The 19,066-nt window shown below is 48.4% G+C and overlaps 3 protein-coding genes across 9 annotated transcripts in view; 2 read left to right on the plus strand and 1 right to left on the minus strand.

Annotated features, from left to right (window-relative positions):
* The window catches only part of tnrc6c1 (trinucleotide repeat containing adaptor 6C1), a 20,227-nt gene extending 14,656 nt beyond the window's left edge, over positions 1–5,571 (plus strand). The window contains 4 exon segments of the mRNA XM_028985434.1: positions 334–549; positions 648–718; positions 795–934; positions 1,012–5,571. Coding sequence (XP_028841267.1) covers positions 334–549; positions 648–718; positions 795–934; positions 1,012–1,378 — 794 coding nt within the window. The 3' untranslated portion in view covers positions 1,379–5,571.
* On the minus strand, positions 4,481–14,157 carry znf207a (zinc finger protein 207, a). 2 transcript variants are annotated; one of them, XM_028985444.1, is made up of 13 exons: positions 13,954–14,157; positions 13,619–13,745; positions 13,413–13,551; positions 13,158–13,340; positions 12,999–13,074; positions 12,865–12,926; positions 12,656–12,786; positions 12,424–12,510; positions 11,907–12,116; positions 11,644–11,800; positions 7,171–11,482; positions 5,285–5,394; positions 4,481–5,161 (listed from the first exon to the last, which is right to left on the minus strand). In XM_028985444.1, exons 1-11 carry the CDS (start codon positions 13,992–13,994, stop codon positions 11,322–11,324), a joined length of 1,374 nt encoding a protein of 457 aa, XP_028841277.1. In that variant the 5' UTR covers positions 13,995–14,157; the 3' UTR covers positions 4,481–5,161; positions 5,285–5,394; positions 7,171–11,321. The 2 variants fall into 2 exon arrangements, with proteins under 2 accessions (XP_028841277.1, XP_028841278.1); XM_028985445.1 differs by lacking the exon at positions 12,424–12,510 and having other exon boundaries at positions 11,907–12,113; positions 13,954–14,153.
* A 1,053-nt stretch (positions 14,158–15,210) lies between these two features.
* On the plus strand, positions 15,211–18,421 carry c7h17orf75 (chromosome 7 C17orf75 homolog). 6 transcript variants are annotated; one of them, XM_028985446.1, is made up of 11 exons: positions 15,211–15,460; positions 15,647–15,652; positions 15,754–15,810; positions 16,048–16,173; positions 16,255–16,386; positions 16,472–16,529; positions 16,597–16,716; positions 16,798–16,862; positions 17,689–17,828; positions 17,907–18,010; positions 18,085–18,421. In XM_028985446.1, exons 1-11 carry the CDS (start codon positions 15,330–15,332, stop codon positions 18,304–18,306), a joined length of 1,161 nt encoding a protein of 386 aa, XP_028841279.1. In that variant the 5' UTR covers positions 15,211–15,329; the 3' UTR covers positions 18,307–18,421. The 6 variants fall into 6 exon arrangements, with proteins under 6 accessions (XP_028841279.1, XP_028841280.1, XP_028841281.1 ...); XM_028985447.1 differs by having other exon boundaries at positions 16,258–16,386; XM_028985448.1 differs by lacking the exon at positions 15,647–15,652.
* The last annotated feature ends 645 nt before the right edge of the window (positions 18,422–19,066 follow it).

Consider the following 19,066-nt stretch of genomic DNA (forward strand, 5'->3'; position numbering starts at 1 on the left):
GTCAAACCGCACTTACTACCACTGTCACTGGGATGATGATGATGATGATGATACCAGATATGCTGGTCCATCCTGAAGGCAGCTTTTTTAAAACCTCCACCTTTTGAGGTACCTGTGTGAGGTTTCCACCGTTACATGGTTTTAGCACTCCAAGATTGCAGAAGATATTTTGAATGCAGAAACTGTCTGGAATCTGTTCTGCCTTCTTATTATGAGATCATCAGTGTGAAGATGGTGATTATGAGCATGAACTGATGCAGAATCTGCATGCCTTCATCCATCTTCCACATGTTCCACCAGTTCTCACCTCATAGGTTCTTTTCTGGTCTACAGGCAAGTTGTCAGACATGAAGTCCACTTGGTCCCCTGGCCCGATCTCCCACACACAGACATCACTGTCCCAAGAGCTCTGGAAGGTTCCGCAGGGTCCCCGCAACACCGCCACCCCCACCCGTCCTCCTCCCGGCCTCACCAGCACCAAGTCCTCTTCCACCTGGAGCGGCAGCACCCTGGGACTGGTGCCCAGCTGGGGCAGCTCGTACTCCTCAGGTGGGGTGGAGGATGGAGAGAGCAATGTTCTGCGTTGGCCTTGGGTGGGGTTGGATTAATCTGTGGTCTCCATACCTTCTCAATGTTCTCTCTCTCAGGAACCACATGGAGCACCGACAGCTCCAGCAGGACCAGCAGCTGGTTGGTTTTGAGGAACTTGACACCTCAGGTAGGAACTCCACTCCTTGTTCTGTCTCCCCTCTCCTAGTCGTCGGTCCACTCATGTGACCTGGTTTGTTGGTCAGATCGACGGCTCCACCCTGCGGACGCTGTGCCTGCAGCACGGACCCCTCATCACGTTCCACCTGAACCTGACGCAGGGCAACGCCGTGGTGCGCTACAGCTCCAGAGAGGAGGCGGCCAAAGCCCAGAAGTCCCTGCACATGTAGGTCCCCCGACACAACAGGAACTTCTAACACCTTCACTTCCAGGCTGAATGCAGGTGTGATGCTGTTTCTCCAGGTGTGTTCTGGGTAACACCACCATCCTTGCAGAGTTCGCTGGAGAGGAGGAGGTCAACCGCTTCTTTGCACAAAGCCAGACCCTCCCCCCCACCACCACCTGGCAGGCCAACCACTCAGCCACCAATCAGACGCGGCTGGTGACCTCTGGCTCCGCCCACACCATGGGCCACTGGAACACTGCTGCTCTGGGAGGCGGGGCAGGGGGTGGAGCCTGTAAAGCCGGAGGCGAGCTGCTTTGGGGCGGGGCTCCACAGTACTCCACATTGTGGGGACCGCCCAGCACAGAAGACGGCCACCTCATGGGAAGCCCCTCCCCCATCAACACGCTGCTTCCTGGAGACTTACTGAGTGGAGAATCCATGTAGGAACCGACCAATCATGTGGCGAGATGAGCACCAGACAGAAGGTCAAAAGAGGATGATGATGAACACGTTCTTCCTCTCATCTGCGGATTTACTCTCTTTATTCACTTTTTTTGTCAGTATTTTTGAGACGGGAGGAACCTGTGGTATAAAAACAGCAACTTTTTTTTTTTTCTCTCTCTCTCTCCAACATTTGCACAAGCGGCCACCGCCCCGCCCTGTCATTCTCCGCCTCCTCCCGCCCTCCAGTCGGATTCTCTCCACTCTAACTGGCTCGTTGGTTCCTCAGCACTAAAACCTCAGCCTTAAACCCTCCCTCTTATTCTGTCCAACATCCGGCTCCGCCCACCGCTAAGATGAGGGAGGGGCCTGAGTCTCCTGAAAAGATTCCATCTGCGGCATCTACGCTGAGGTTCTGGATCAATCTCAAACGTTTGTGTGATGTGCAACATCTCTTGTCTCCAGGAGCTCGCTGCACAAAGACCTCCAGCTTGTCCTTCTCCCCTTTTGCTTAGTTTCAGATGGAAGGAGATGAGAACGTTCAGTAATGCTCCAATGGACAGAACTGGTGAGAAAAATGGCGGCGCCCAGGCTCCAAACCAAATCCGCAGGCACTGCGTTATTTTAGCACTTAAATAGGAGGAAAAAAATCGTTTTTAAAACTTGTTTAATTTTGAACAAGGAACCAAGAGAGTCTGAAGGAATCCTGGGAGTCGAAGTTCTCAACTTCACCATTGTCTGTAGCCTTCTGTACATTGGGCCCCGCCCACCTGCCAGCCTGTATGATATGTGTGGCTGTTGAGTGCCTAAATCTGTGCACGACCGTCCCCTGCCCCGCCCTCTCATCACTCTCATGCTACATCACTCTAGCAGGAAGTGGGCGGGACCTTTTCTTTGTGTACTGTGGAATTGCCAGTGTTAGGTTGGCATGGTTATTGTGTTTGGATCGGGCAGCGGTCTTCGATGTAGCTGCTGTCCAGCCCTGTTTTCTGTGCGTGGGTGATGATGATGATGATGATGATGATGATGATGAGGGTATTAATACTACAGCTACCTTCACTCTTCATCAACTGTGGTGGAAAAAGCCTAGTTTAGAAGGTAAGGATGGACGACCCCTAGCCTGTCTTTGGCTTGACCTCTGACCCCTTAACCCTGGTGCTTTTTAGGCAGAGCAGAGTCCTCCAGGTCCAACCTGATCTAACAGCAGCACTTGGTTTCTATGCAAAGACTAAACTCTGAATGTCTGAGGTTGTCCCGCCCCCTCCAGCATGCAGCTCCGCCCAGTCCCACCTCTATGTAACTCCGCCCCCTCTGGATGGCTGAAACCATCGGCTGAGCTACATGGTGGGGCAGAGAAGAGGTCAGGCTGGGGTCAGGTCGTCAGGTCCGATTGGGTCCATTTTTCCTGAAACCAAAAATTCTTCCTTTTTTTTTTTTTTTGTTTTTTTGAGCCCCGTTTCAGCCCCGAGGGCCGAACTCTGCGCCCCGGTGCCCCCGGACGAGCCCAACACGCCCGTGTCTGGTGCCAAGTCGTTTACTTTTATTCCACGTGGACTTGAGTAACACAATCACTATTGCCTGTTGAGGAAACTGCCTTGTTCCGAGCATGACGGAAGGATCCGGGGGGTCCGCCAGTACTTCACCCCCCCCGGTCACCAGCACTGAGAGGCTCCGCCCACCCCTCCTCGCACCTACCTGGCGCGGAGCCGCCGCGACCCCAGGGGTCAGGTCCTCCTGTGTAGAAATATGCACATATTGAATACTGAATGAAACACGGTCAGAAACATATCAATACGATACGAAATTACAAAAGTGCGAATACTTGAAACAAAAGAAGCGCCAATAACTTAATGTGAATCTTTTTTTGTAAAACGTCCCTCATTCACTTCCAATCTTTTTATAATGTCACTTCAAATCGTACAATGTTGAAGAAAAGTGACATCCTGTTTTAATGAGTGTTTGCACACGTGTGTGTGTGTGTGTGTGTGTGTGTTTAGTTGCTGAAATTCTTCGTTATTGTTTTTTCCCCGGATGTCGTGATCGTTGCGGTTCGTTCGTAGTTCTGCGCTGAGTGTCTACCCCCCCCCACCACCACGCCGGGGCAACGGTGACAATTCACTCGTTCATGTTTACTTATGGACTTCATGAGGAAGTGTGTGTGTGTGTGTGTGTGTGTGTGTGCACGGTTTTATTTTGAAGCTGTATTCTGTTCGTCATAGTGGCTTTTACTGTGGAGGAATCCAAGAAAAGAGAAACGGTGGATTATGAGAATTGCACCATTTTCACATTTTACATAAATGACAAAAAAAAGAGAAATAAAGTTGAAGTTGGTCGTAGGTCAGCATGGAGGAACTTGACCTCTGCTGGACGTATGAGGTGCCTACTGTTTTCATCTCTGTTTCTGTCACAGCTGCCGCCACGTTCTTCCAGCGGAACCCTCTGTAGAACGGAGACCCTTGTGCTGCTCTGGAACTCGGGGATGGAGAGTTGGGTTCCTCTCATGACTTTATGTTGTTGATGATGTTAATGTCTTGGACTATGGAAGCCTACGTATATATAAAAATCCATCTGAAAATGCTCCTGCTCACTATCTTGCACATTCGTGAGAAGCGGATTGTCTCAGGATGGTCAGAGGTCCTGAGTTTTCATGTTCATGAGAAGAAGAAGGAAACATGACTGAAAATGAAGCTCTGAAGGTTATAAAATTATTTCTAAATCTGTAGCAGTTCAAGTAGATATTTACCAAATAATGGGCTTTTCAAAATGGAGTGCTTTATATATAAATCTATATTAAAATTGCTTTACGTTTGAAATGAAATGCGCGTTGATTTTGATTGTGAGGACCGTGACGCCGCATACGAGAGCTGTATGTTGTGAATTTTATTGTATTTTCTTATGATCCCTTCCTGTTGAAATCAGGAATATTTGCATTAATTTCTCTCTGTTCCATGATCTGGACTCATTTAGAAAAGCTGGTTGTAAGGGATCATGATCTATGCACAAGTGTCTCGCATCATCACATCAAACCAATGAGTGTCTCGTTCTACAGCACTGTGGCTTTTTACGTAGCCCGTAAAATTTGACATGAAAAACGAAAGTGGAATATAGCGTTGATATGTTTTTATTTTCAGTTTCTGTTTTAAAATTTTTCATTTTTTCTCGAACCCTTTTTCCATGTAGAATGTGATTGTTGACGTGCTCAGAAAAAAAAAAGTCTTGAATTATGGAGCTTATTTCAAATTATTAATAAATCTGTAAAAAGATGCACACTGTTCCTGAATTTGGGGTTTATTGCCCTCCAGTAGACGGGTGGATGGGTTAATTTTTGGAAAAATTAGGGTATAGAAATAAAAATGACCGTTGGTGAAGCCGCTCCTTTTCATGTCAGGTCAAAGGTCATGAAGATGCGGAGAGAGCGAGTGGGTGGGCGAGTCAGGACAACCACCGTGCTTCTCAGCACATAACAGACCAGATCTCGTATTAATAAACTCCACCAAGCCCACCATGCACTGGGCTCAGGGTTTTTATTCAGTAAAAACTACGTATCTGCATTTTTCATTCAAGAAAAGATGTCAAAATGCAGATGCAGTGGAGTCGGTTCCACCACTTCATCTACAATCTTTAAACGCCCACAGGAACCGGCATCAGGCTCCTGAACCTGCCGCTGGACGTTTAGTCCCCCTGTTCCGTCAGGCTGAGGACAGCTGGGTTCTCCTGTCGGCCTGCTCTCATCTCCTCATATATGGGAGCCCCGCCCAACTCTCTGCTTGAAGAGACCATCTTTTTCTGACAGCACAGATGAGCACAGACACAGAATGACATTAATCTGCAGAACTGTATCTCAGACGAAGAAGCTGATCTGGAGAGTGAAGAGCGTTCTAATCTACATGTGAAGCAGGCTGAACTTACACGCTGAACACACTGCGCCGTCGCCACCACGAGGACGAGGAGGACCACGCCCGCCAGGGCAGAGCTGGAGTACAGCAGAGCAGCGTAACTGGAACAGTGGCAGGGTTCTTCTGAAGACCAACATCATCACACCAGCAAATTACACCCTCAAACAAAACCAGTCAGACAGCGACTGAAGCAAACAAGCACATCAGCTTTGAGCAGGTTCTACTTTTAACGTGCTTTGCATTGTATTTTGCATGTGGCGTCATGTAAAAAGCATCATATGAATAAAAAGATGAATAAAAGTTTCTACGGGACATGGTTAATTCGAAATTCTATTCAAGGTGAAGGCAGTTTTGTGATTAACTTTTGACTTGCTGGTTCAGAGCAAGACTTGCTGAGCCGTGCTCTTTACTTTTGCTCCATTTTATTTCTAAAGCACATTTAAAGCATACAAGATGAAGCCAGTCATAAAATAACCAATCTAATCTAAACAATATTAATACATTAATACATTTAAATGAAAAACAAAGTTCAATGATCAGAAAATGTCAGTGAAAAGATGAACTTAAAAGCAAGAAGGAAGGAGCCTGTCTGATATTTAAAGGCAGCTCATTCCAGTGCATAGGAGCCACAGGAGTTTTCGGGACAAGAAGACCTCAGTGGATGTGAGGGTATGTGTGGGTATGAAGTAGCTTTGAGACGTTGGGTGGAGCAAGACCATTCAAACGTTTATAGGTTAAAAGCAGGATTTTAAAACGTACAGGGAGCCAGTGAAGGAAAGATAAAACGGGCGTGATGTGTTCGTACCTGCCTGTACAATGCAGCAGCATTTTGAACCAGCTGCAATCGAGAGAGGGCAGACGGCCTTTCTCCAGAATAAAGGGCATTGCAGTAATCAAGACGTGTGGTAAAGATGCATACAATGCATGTATGAAAGTCACGACTTTTCAAAATAGGTTTTAACTTTTATATTTGCCGTGGCTGGAAAATGCTTTTTTCTGACTGTCACAGTCCATGATCATGCCCAAGGGTTTTACCCTGTTGGTGGTAAATGGGCTCCATGGACTAAGATTTAAATGTGGCAGGCTTGCAGTATCAGAGGTTCTCCTCATTCAAACTTAGAAAACTTAATGAGAGCCAATCCTTTATGTCATTAAGAAAAAAAGGAGAAGCCCGAGAATAGAACCCTGTGGGACCCCATACTGGAGAGGCACTGTAAAGGACACATTATCATCAACAGATGGACCTGTTGGTGAGATATGAACGAAACCAGTCCAGGGCCAGACCCTTCATGCCTACCCAGTGTTCTAGATGACAAATCAAAAGATTGTGATCAACCGTATCGAAAGCTGCAGTAAAGTGTAAACGCACATGGACTACAAAAGTACCAGAATCATTAGGAGAGCAGTTTCAGTGCTATGTCTGAACTTGAACCCAGACTGGAATGGCTCCATGAGTCCATGTTTTTTTCTAGAAACGTGAAATGGAGTTTGGAAATAGGTGTAAAATTTGAGTATAGTGAGGGTTTTTAAATAAGTGGTCATACTACCGTATGCTTAAGAGGCTCAGGAACTATGCTGGTGTCTGCAAACTCTGAATTGATGTGATGGAATGAACCATGATGAGAATGAGAGGCAGATGATTGTTGGAATGTGAAGAGAAGACAAGAAGAGGAAGAACTAAAGTGTTGCAACATCAGTACCGAGTCTTTGAGATGAGGGTCGTACGCTGATGCGACTGATTAGAGCACGAACGGTTCTGAGATCATTCTAGTTTCAATTCAGTTAGTATAATGTTTAACTGTGGAGCAACCGTGGATCTGAGTGGAGCAACCGTTTGCTGCAAGAAAACCCGCTGTGATGTGGTGAAGCCACTTCTTCTAAGTTGTGCAGATTTTATACCTGAACTCTGGACATGGAGGAAGTGTCCAGGCGTCCCGTGGACTGCGTGGTCATCAGGGACGTGGGTCGATGTAAAATGACCCGTGTACAGGCCGCTGTCTGAGGGCTCCAGGTGGGAAAGTGTCACGCAGATTTCAGCCGAGAGGTTCCCACCAATGTGGACACGCTTCTGGTACCTCAGATCCTCCTTCATGCCTCCATCAGCAGATAGGAACAGAACGTCGGTGAGGGCTGAGTTGGTCATGTGCTGCAGGAGGAAACCAATTGGTTGTTGCAGATTCCCCTCTGGGTTAAAGGTCAGAGTTACCCAGCCCCCTTCTGCCTTTTGGACAATCTGCACATCTTTGGATGCTTTATGAAACAAATCAGGTCAACTCGAGTTAATGAGGATTCACTCACGTTAAAATTGAACCACAAAACCGAACACTCCACTGGTGGCTACCGGAACGTACTTCATCATACATCCATGTGTCAATCAAATGTCAACGGCTTTTCCATGTAATGTTATTCTGGTCTCTGTGTCGCACAGTGAATGACATGAAGATACCGTGAACAACAACGATGTTGGGAAACAAGTTACACAAACTACCGTCCTACTTCCTCATTGCTAGGGTGAGAAACGCCACCGCTACCGTATTAACCAGCAGCCGAATACGATCGTGCTGACGCCATGCACGCGTGGAGAACTTCGGTTGGCTGTATATTGATCTGTTTCGGACGTGGAACCTGATGGAAAGTTGGAGGTTGGGAACAGAAAGCCAATTAAAACAAAAATTAGTATAGAAAAGTACGTAAGTAATTACTGTGAAGCGTTTCTGTTGTGAAACTCGAGAGCTCAGACAAAAAAAAAAAAAAAACTCACAAACTTGTGAATATTCTTCAAAAAAACATGCGAATAAATACATTTCATTGTAGTTCTGTACCCTGCACGCGAATCTGTTACAGGGCCGGTGGAGAACCTACCTGCACGTATGATGAAGAACCAGAAGAATGCAGAGATGTTACTCATGGTGAACACCAGGTCACAATAAAGCCCCAGCAGCGTAAATTTTGTTCCTCATCTCCACAGGAAGCCCAGAGCCTCACCGTGTAAAAATATGACAGAGACACAGAAGAGCCACACAGTCCAGGGCTGGAACAACGTTTATTAACGGTCAAGTTCTCGATGAGTTGAGAACAAGTTAAATTAACTCAACAACACACATCACACAGACGTTAATGCTCTAATTACTCTTCTGATGGGTTTAACATTTACGTGGTGCGTTTGCTGTGTGGGGACACAATCCTGGATTCCTCCAACCATGACATCTTTGTGAAGATGTTCACGTCTTATTGGAGAAGATGGAGTTAAAAACACCAGTTTCTGAGCCAGGACTGACTTCTGAGATTCATCTCCAAATAGTCCACGTCAGGGAGACACGCCCAGCTTCTTCTCCTGCTTTGACTGGTTGAAAGGCTCATGCAGCTGTTTGCCATGGTAACATGAATGACCCCCACAGGACTAGAAGTCATTGACCAATCAGAACACGGCAACTGCTGAGGGTTTACAGATCCAGTCCTGGAGCGGCGAGTCTTCCTGACGTGGACTATCCGACTCGGGACACGTCGTTCTCCCGTACTTACCAAAAAGCAGGAGGTGTCCCCTCTGCTCCATCGGGGGAACATTGGAGGCACTTGACAATTAGACACGAGTTCCCAACCTTCTCAATATAAACCACACAACACGCAGTGAGTGTCAGTCAGAGGTGAAAACTACTCTAGTCCATGCCGGGTACTTACAGGAGAAACCAACCTGCACCGGCGCCACTGATCCACCATTACCAGTTAAAAGCATGTCTGCTGAAACAGGATATAAAGAGCAAAAGAACCACTGTTAATGTGTTTTACAGTGTAGGATGTGGCTGTGAGCTTCCACAACGCTCTGTGTGTGTGTGTGTGTGTGTGTGTGTGAGAGAGAGAACAGGCATAATAAACTCTGTACTGCAGGATAAGCAGATAATGCGACGGCGTCTCCAGCATCTCCCCGCAGGGCTCTAGAGTGCGACCCGGTTTCTCGATGGTGCCACCAGACACCGGCGTGGCGGCGGATCTGCTTCACGCACGTTCAGTCCTTTATACTTTTCATGGTCAAAGTCCCCACTGGTCCCCACACTTTGCCTTCATTGCCAGTGCAACCAGAACGTAACGGTCAGAAGCATCAAAATGGTCACCTGACCGCGCGGTCAGAGCCGAGCACCCCGGCCTGGTGGGATACAGGAGGCGGCGTCCCTGCATCATAGAGGGGGGGGCAGCCAATTTCAAATTCAAAAATTTTAGTCTAGTTTTATTCAATGAAAATAATATTTTAGTAATGCAATTCTATTTAACCCCGTCAGTATAGTAGAAGTACAAAGTACAACAACATTTTCTTTTAGTCAAACCCACTTCACACTTAAACCACGATTATCTTGTTTTATGATATTGTTACTTTATAGACTCAAGAACTCGTGTCTGGAAGATGCTCAGAATAAACACGCATTCGCTTCTCTTTCCCACTTCATTATAAAATGAATGCCACGACTGCGGAAGTGACGTGATCTGCAGTTATTATTACAATGAAATATTGTTATTTAATGATATATTTCATTACAGTTATCACCACATGACCAGCTTTTACATTTCATCTTAATCGTGTCAAAAAGGTTCGTTGATTTAAGAGATCATCATAAATTTTGTTGACGAAAGCACTACACGCAACCAAGAACCGAGTAAAATAACGGTAATTATACACATTCTATGCAGGGATAGATGTGCTGGTCCCAGTGTCCCCTCTCCCCAGATCAGGCCGAGATGATAATCAAGTTCAGATTGTCTTTTCATTTCATTTATCTTGTTCTAATTTCAGCCCACATAAAATGTAAATGAGCGTGGTCCTGTAAAACCGCATTGTTAAATGTGTTTCTGTCAGAAATTTGGCGCATCGAACTTTTTGAGCAGGTGCACGTAAGAAAAAAAAAAGTTCCTGCACCAGCGCAAAACGTATGTCTAGAGCCCTGGTGAGTGTCCCTATGAAGCTGACAGGATCAAGGGCCTTCACCAAACTTGCTGCAAGTTTGGGGACGCTGGTGTCCAACAGCTGGCAGGCTGTGACGGCCCCTGGTGCAAAATTGACATATTTCATTTAAACAAAAAACACAAATTTGGCACTTGCCTCAGTCTGAACAGGACTACAATGAGACTCTGCCTCAGCCAATCCCATGGCATCGCTACAGGAAGGGGGAAGAGAAATCCTGAGTTTAGCAAAGCGGCTCACATCAGGCGTCCTAGGCATCATCATCATCATCATCATCACGTTGGGACACAGCTGGGTGTCTGTGGCTCTTTTTCATGCATTAGCTAGTAAAATGGAGCAACAATAGTGAAACGCCAGCCCTGTCATCCAAGGGGTCACCGGAGGTCAACACCGACCTCGGTGGCCAGGGTGGCAGCAGCTCGGCTGGTACAGCGGTGTCACACACACACGGCCGGTCAGGAGGGCATGCAGATGAGAAGCTGCGGTACAAACCTGCTCCCCGTCCATGAAAACACAGTTCGGCTTTTAAACACTTTTGGTGTTTTATTACATGTCAAGTCTTGTTACAGCCATACAGAGACCACGCACATCAACTGGTTGTGTGAGCTTTTGTCTTTAAGAACTACGCAGATGTGGACAGCAGACAGATGGTAAAAGCAACCTCAGGAAGCCCTCACCAAACACAGTTGGGGACAAAAAGTCCAACAGCACCTAAGCGTGCTGTGAAGGCCTCGCTCGCTAAAGAAATACAGAAGAACAGATTCACAGGAACTTGCCTTGATTACGGTTGTTCATGTAACTCCGTTACGAAGCACAATTACTAAACGTCACTTCTACAAACCTAAATGGAACATAAAGGGGGAAAAAGCCACAGAATGATTTGCAACAGCAGTTTTGTTCAAGTAGAAAACAATGTTTTTCTTTTCCTTATTTTTTTAAAAGAAGAAAAGTCCCATTCGTGGCCAAGTTGTTTCCGTTTTCCTCCTCCTCCTCAGCGCAAGCAGAATCATCATCATTACAGTTACCGTTCGGCTATCAAAACAGCACGAGATGAGAAAATGGATGAATGTCCAAACCTACTGAAGGAGGAAGATGGGCTTCAGAATCGGCCTCCTGGAGACATGACAGGAGGTCTAATACCCATGGGTGGCCTGGGCGGGGCTCCTTGGAAAGGGGGAACCATGTGTGGGCCTTGCCCAAAGGGGGCGATCCCTGCAGGCATGAACCCAGGGATACCCTGCGGTGGACCACCGTACTGGCCTGTAAGAAACACACAGCAAGGAAAAATGGCGCTGAACAAGGACCCAATATTTAGTGATTAATGGCACAATTTCCACGACACGTCCGGGGGGACAAGAGGACGGCGGACATGAAGGCGACATACGACCCCTCACACGTTACTAGCGAGAAACTCTGCCCACCGTGCATAGGGGGACGAGCTCCCGGCTGCTGGGGCAGGACGCCCTGCTGAGTCGACATCATGCTGCTCATGGGGGCGACGGGCGACGTGGACATGTGTCCCTGTCCAGAACGGGGCATTTTACACTGGTACCTGGGCAGCTGGGAGCGCCTCTCCTCCTGCACGTTTCAAAAGAAGAAGGTGGCAGAGGGACGAGAATATAAAAACGGCCACAACCGTAAAAATACTGCATGCAGGCGAGTAGGGCGGTCAGAAGGTCCTCACCAGCGAGATGTCCTCATCAGGGTGGATCAACTTACTGGTTGCACTCGTGGTGGTGAGGGTGGCGGGCTTACTGGTGACCGTGGCGGGGGGTTTGGAAACGGTGCCGCTGGAAGAGGAGGAGGGGGCGGAGCACTGAGTGTAGGCTGGAAACGTGGGCTTGGCGGGCTCGGAGGTGGCGGCCGGGCTGCTCGCCGACCCCGCGCTGGCCTGCTGGGCACGAACGGGACACAAACAGGGACGGTGAGTCTCCACCGTCACCATTCAAAACGCCACCATTTTTAATCATGTGGGTCAGACACCCAGCTAAGAACCAGATGTGCACAAAGTCCCAGGTTCAAACCCCACCCCGACGGTCCCCGTCACTACTGGCTGATGAGGGCGCCGGGCAAATACTGGCAATGTCACAGCAATGGCGTCCAGATGAATGTTGGACTGGACGTGCAACCCGACTACATGCCGGGGAGGAATTTGTGAAGCGCTACTTCCACAAACTCGGCCGCTGTGTGTTTGTGCGTACTTGTGCCGCGCTAGGGAACTGGGGCTTAGAGGAGGCGGACAGAATGTCGGCACTTGGTGAGGATGCGCTCGCACTCGGAGTCCCCATCTGTGGCATGAAGGAAAAGTAAAGTACAAAACAAGAGGAGACATGAGACGGTGGGTCCACCACAAGAGGCAAGAGAAGTGCAGCAGGTACAGAGCTCGGGAATATGTCCACAGCGACGGATATTTGTGGTGTGCCGGGCCAGTACCTGTCCTGCGCTGGGGAACAGGGGCTTGGTGACTGCCGGCTGTGCCGCGGGTCCTGCGGGCGTGGCCACCGCCGGGCGGTTCAGGAGCCCCGGCGCGATGCCGGCCTGGCGGGCTACAGGAGGCGGCATTCCTGCACCAGAGAGGGGGGAGCAGCCCATTTGGACGGGTGCAGAGAGGACAGTTCCCCTCAGAACCGACAGACACTCACCAGGGGGCATCATGGGGGGCATTCCAGGCCCCGGCGGCATCATTCCACCCATTGCCATCATGCTGAGAAAAATACCAAATCAGCTGTGAGCTTCTTCAGACACAGACAACTCAGCTCATCCAGCAGCATCTCACCCTGGCGGCAAGCCTGGCATCACCGGTGGCATTCCTGCCATCATGGGGGGAACGCCTGGCATCATGTGGGGGATCCCTGAACCAGAATGGAAATATGAACTCGAGTAAACCACAGAGAAGATGCGGAGCGATTATAAGCAGGTCCATGTAGAAGGCGACCTGCGTAGCTGCCGGGCGGCATCCCTGCGGTGGTGGGTACAGGGGGCATTGCGGCCTGGGTCATGGGGGGTGCGTAGGCAGCATGAGGCTGCGCGGCGGGCTGCTGGAAGGACGGACCCGCCTCATCGTCCTCCTCGTAGTCGTCCGAGTCGTCCGGATTGTTCTGCTTCTTCTTCTGACTTTCTGTGGACACATCGGCCGCCACGTGAAGGAGCTTCTCCAGCACCTGCTTGGAGATCAGATCAACACCAGTACCTTGTGTCTTCTGTTCCAGCGTGCGTCTCCTTTCGTCCATGTCTTTCTCTGGAATTCCCTCCATGCCGTAGATCTCCAGCTCGATGTCGGTCCTTCCTGGGATGGCGTTGGGAACTCCGTCGATGGTTTCTTTGTGGACCTGTAGACGGGCTGCTGTTAGAAGCACGGTACCGACATGGAACCAGCACACACGACACCCCTCTTACCTGCATGCAGTGGATGGCCAGTCCGGGACCCGTGTACAGCTTCTTGTGGCATATGTGACATTTAAAGTGTTTGGCCTTCTGGTGCTGGATGAGAATTTTCTCGTCGTCGAAGTCTCTGTTACAATACCTGAGTGGACAGTGAAGGAAGCGCAACGTTCTACCGCGTTCTACCGAGTCCATGCAGGTTCTAGTGAACGGTCATGCTACATGCTATGCTACATGCTATGCTACATGCTAACTGACTTTGGCGATAAATAAAAACCGCGTGGCCGCTGTGGGAAGCGAGGACTGGGCTTAATCGTTTAAAGCTCATCGTGGTCCTCGTAGAAGGATACCAGCACCACGGCTTCATCTGCTTCTTCTTCTTTCTGCCCATGTTTACTCCGGCGACGGCGCACACAGCCCGCAGCTGAGGAGAAAATGGCGCCGAAACTTTTACATTTCTGCTCGTTCCCACCGTGAACTCGGCGTGTTTTAAATCTCTCGCTTTTATTTCTGTATCGCGAACGTGTCCTTCGAATCTTTTTTAGTCATGAAATTCGTGAAAGTAAAATATCAAAACATCTACAGAGAATAACTCTCAAAGGCAATTGTCTTATAATTGTGAATATTAAGCATCTTACTGAGAACAAAATGAGAATTGTTTCTTTCCCTCACGTCCCTGCAAGTTGAAAAGGTCAATTCCAATTTTATTATTTCGTACTTGATTTGAATGTGTACGGCGGTCCCACATTATCAGAATACAACCAACTGGCATGAATTAATTTCTACTCATCAAAGCTAAATATTTAAATGAGGCAACATAATACGTTCAACTGATTTATTAATGCTAACATGTTATTTTAGAGGAATATTTCTGGAATTACATTAAAACATTCCACTTCTTATTTAAAGCCTTTCACTGCATATCATACCGTGTATGACTGTGTATGTGACAAATAAAATAAAGAATTTGTTACAACGAACTACAAATGCAATGTAGTCATTAGTTATATTATTTTGTTCTACTGCCTTATCATTACATTGGAAGTTATTTAATAGTGTAGCAATCCTTACACGGCTAGTTTGAATATTCTACATGAAAAGTGACTGAATTAAAAACCTGAAATCAATTTAATCATGTTTGGCCACCACCAGTCTTAATTGGATCCGGTTAATTTGCATTAACATGAAGATCCAACGAAACGGGGAACCAATAGAAACCTGTGCAAGATTTGCTCTGCAGCTTTCCAGGCTTCTTCTGCACTACAGATTTTTCTTCTGTGAGTTCCACGACAATCCAGATCATTATAACGAAACCTACAGGTCTGAAAACGATCTTTTCAAGATCATTTATCGAGTAAAACCGGAGAACTAAAGATACTCTTCACCACAATACGTTAATACACATGATATTACGATTTATCAATAAAAACAACGTTGATAAAAATATTGTATTATATAAAATTTAATATTTTACTCATTTTAATTCACGTGAAGTTCCATTTAAATGAGTTCATATGCTAGTTAATTCATTAAAAAAAAGACACCCACAATAACCTGAATGGATTTTGAACCAGACGAACGCAGCTAGTCATACCACGTGACCGAACCCGGAAGTGCATGACGTCACGGCTGCGTCTCTCTGCTCTGTTCTACAAGTCAGAATTTGTGCATCGCTCTCGATTTCAGGTTTCTCGTGTTTCCTGCCTGCTGACGGTAGAAGCGAAATATGTTTACATCCCAGACGTCGTCCTTCCAAGAGTCCATTGACGTGGAGGAGAGGGACGCGGATTATGACGGGGACGACATCGCGCAGCAGATCAGCTGCTACTATTCTATTTACTTCTACGATAGTACCAGGTAACTAGTTTATTTAGGAGTCCATTAAGGAATCGCGGTTCGCCAAGGTGCCACCGAGGTCCCCTTGATGAAGGTCCCCGGGCGCCTGTCATGGTGCCCACTGCTCACCAAGGGTGATGGTTAAATACAGAGGACACGTTTCACCGTGACAGTAACTAGTATCTGTTTAATTTATTTCTACCACAGATCCAGGTAACTAGACTGTTCTATTCTACTTCTGTTCTGGTTCCGAGTTCTCTGGTCGCTTCCATGCAGTACGTTGTTGAATGCTGATTGGTTGGTTGATTGTTCAGATCTGTGGCGTGGAGTGAGAGAAGAGCCGACTCCACCTCTCTTCAGGATGACTTTAGGTAAACAGGGCCTGAGCAAGGTTCTGAATCCGCCTCATCTCATGCAGGCTCTGCTCCACGTGCTGACGTTGTGTTGTGCTGGTGCTTTATGCTAATAAGCATGCATATTCATCTACAGGCAGAACGCTCATTAGCGCATATCTCCCGTTCATCTGAGTTGCTGTCCTGTATGAGCTGTAGAGCTCTAGATCTTTCTAATACAGCGGCCAGATCCTGACTGATCTTTTCCTGCCGCAGCCTCACCCTATTGGACTCCAGCCTGCCGCCGGAGGCGGAGCCACAGCTGCGCTGCTACATCTCCCGCCGGCTGAGCAAAGGCGCCCTGCTGGGCGGCATGGGCAACATCGCCACGGTGGACCTGAGGTGACCATGCAGAGCGGTGCTTGATCATCTCAGCTCCTCGCCCTGCAGCAGCGACCTGACTTCCCTCCATCTTCTGCCCAGCAGCGTTCCTGAGCAGGCGCTGGGCTGCTACTGCTGCCTGCTGGAGCGGGAGACGTCCCCCCAGCAGCCAGAAGGGGACGGCAGCGGCTGGGTGGTGTGTCTGCTGGGGGGGACGGAGAAGGGACTCAATCTATATCCTGCAGATCAGTTCCATCTAACACTCCTAACCAGTCACCTGTAGTTGAAATGAAGGTAGGAATTTCCTTATCAAGGCTACGTTCAGACTGGAGCTGGACAAGTACGTCCAGGGCCTGCGGGACAGCCTGAGTCCTGAGGTGAGTCTCATCAGATTGAACTTCATACTGCAGCTTGCGCATTTTCATCTGAACTCCTGCGTGGCAGATGGAGAACCTGGATGTGGAGGTGAGGCCCTACCTGAGCCGCTGGTACGAGGAGTCGGTCATGCACATCCACCGGGTGGTGCAGATGGTGCAGGAGAACGTCTGCTTCCTGCTTCATGCTGTGAGTCTGACAGGAAGTGCTTTCAGTCTGTGTAACGTTTGTAAAGGTGAACCTGACCTGCCCTGTGCTGATGTTCTGCAGGCTCTGAGCCACACCACCGTGCAGGTGACCGGTGCAGATGAGAGGACCATGGTGGATGTGTCCAGGTGAGATGATGGTCATGGTATGAATACAATGTTCTGGTAAGTTGGTGTATTGGTGCAGCGCAGGGTTGTGAAAGACTGGGTTGCGCTGATGTTCTGGGTTCTGTTGCACTACCAGGGGGTGGACGGTGTGTGTCCAGGGTGTCCTGGGTGGCGTGACTGTACCAGGCGTTGTGGAGCTGGGTGCCAGTGGTGGCGATGCGCTACATTTAAATTGTACATTTACAGTATTTACCAGACGCCCTTACCCGCCTAGTGTGTAACACACTCGTCTATGAACCAGAAGACCCAGGTTCAAACCCCTGAGCAGGACACTTAACCTGAGCAGGACAGTGTCTCCAGGGGGGGACTGTCCCTGTAACTACTGATTCTAAGTCGCTCTGGATGGTCACCACCAGTCTTAATTGGATCTGGTTCATTTGCATTAACAACTTCCAACAAAACAGGGAACCAATAGAAACCTGTGCAAGATTTGCTCTGCAGCTTTCCAGGCTTCTTCTGCACTACAGATATTTTCTTCTGTGAGTTCCACCACAATCCAGATCAAAACGATCCTTTCAACATCATTTATCGAGTCAAACAGGAGAACTAAAGATACTCTTCACCACAATACGTTAATACACATGATATTACGAGCGAACTGTTCAACTTCAGGCAGAAGAACATGGAATCTCGGCTTGTTCAGCTGTGACAGACAACAGGGAGAAAGTTCTTTATAGTGGTAAACCTAATTCATTTCATATAAGTTCTACGCAAAGTTCCATAAATGAGACGTTGCACTTCATCCACCCTCGACTGTGTGAATTAGAACCATTTCCTGATGTTGCAGGTTCATTAAAGCCGCCAGTCTGCTGGGTTTGGTTCAGGAGAACCCCGCCTCCGGCACACTGTGCAGAGCCGTCTCAGAGGACCCCCCCACTGACCTGATCATAGACTGTTCCACCATACCACCGACGATCACTAACGCAGGTCAGCATATCTCTCATTCTCTCTCTCTCTCACACACACACACACACACACACTAAAGCCAGGCGCTGTGCCCTGCAGTGGGGAACCGGTTCTGTGAGGACTGGAACCAGGCCTTCCTCAACGCAGCAGAGCGCTGCAACCCCTTCCTGCTGAGGCAGATCCTGGAGAACTTCAAACTCAAGGTTCAGGCCCTCCTCCAGACATTTCACGTGCCAGGCATGGAGCTCCCCCAGACTAAGCAGACTGTACCCCGCAGGCCATCCAGGACATGAACACCCTGAAGCGCTTCATCCGGCAGGCGGAGATGAGCCACTACGCCCTGTTCCGCTGCTGCCTGTTCCTGCAGAGCTGCGGCAACAGCGGCGTTCTCCTGCAGAACGCCCGCAGCGAGCACCGCGGCCTGCCCGAGGCCTGCGGCATCATCCGCGTCCTGGAGGAGTTCCTGGGGGAACAGGCCCCGCCCCCAGTCATTCCGTGACACTAACGTCAGGTGGAGGAGATGTGACTTGCTGTAAATATGTTGTGGGTGTAATATTATTTATTGTAGATCTGGTGAATATGGTAAATAATGCAGTAAATCGTTATAAATACCATGTCGTTTATTCTGTCATATGTATAAATCGAACGTTTTATTTGTCCAAAGTCTACAAGTCGTGGTTGTCGGCTGCAGTAAGCAGATGTGAGAGCTGCTCGTGACAGTTAAAGTCAAGTGAAGCACGCTGTGACGCGGTGACATGGTGACACGTGTCCTCCGTATTTAACCGTCACCCTTGGTGAGCAGTGTGTGGGGACGGGACCTTCATCAAGGGGACCTCAGTGGCACCTTGAACCGGCAGACGGGGCCGCTCATCCTGCATGTGTGGAGATGTTGTGGAGTATCTCAGTCGCTTCTGGGATTTCTGAAAGGACCACAGCATCAATCAATCAATTTTTAGCCAAAGGCGACAGTGGCAAGAAAAAAATCTGAAAATGGAAGAAACCTTGAGAAGAACCAAGAGTCAGCAAGATGAACCCATCCTCCTCTGGTCAGCACTGGACTCCCTGGGATGTTCATGTGCAGTTAGATACATGCAGGATTAGCAGCTTCATCCAGGTTCGAACCGACGTGCAAGATCTGTGGAGGACAGTGATGCCACGTTCTACTTCTACTGACCTACATGTTGTAAACATCTACATTTCCAGTATTTACCACACGCCCTTATCCAGAGCGACTTACAGTCAGTAGTTACAGGGACAAG

The sequence above is a fragment of the Denticeps clupeoides genome, chromosome 7 (genome assembly GCF_900700375.1).
Source record: "Denticeps clupeoides chromosome 7, fDenClu1.1, whole genome shotgun sequence".
Taxonomy (NCBI): domain Eukaryota; kingdom Metazoa; phylum Chordata; class Actinopteri; order Clupeiformes; family Denticipitidae; genus Denticeps; species Denticeps clupeoides.

Coding starts and splice junctions, on each gene's coding strand:
- c7h17orf75 (XM_028985446.1), top strand. CDS start 15,330: ATGTTTACATCCCAGACGTCGTCCTTCCAAGAGTCCATTGACGTGGAG. Junction 16,387..16,471: donor ACGGAGAAGGGACTCAATCT/ATATCCTGCAGA, acceptor TATCAAGGCTAC/GTTCAGACTGGAGCTGGACA. Junction 18,011..18,084: donor TGGAGAACTTCAAACTCAAG/GTTCAGGCCCTC, acceptor TGTACCCCGCAG/GCCATCCAGGACATGAACAC.
- znf207a (XM_028985444.1), bottom strand. CDS start 13,994: ATGGGCAGAAAGAAGAAGAAGCAGATGAAGCCGTGGTGCTG. Junction 13,341..13,412: donor GCTGGAACAGAAGACACAAG/GTACTGGTGTTG, acceptor ATGTGTCCACAG/AAAGTCAGAAGAAGAAGCAG. Junction 11,801..11,906: donor CTGATGAGGACATCTCGCTG/GTGAGGACCTTC, acceptor TGAAACGTGCAG/GAGGAGAGGCGCTCCCAGCT.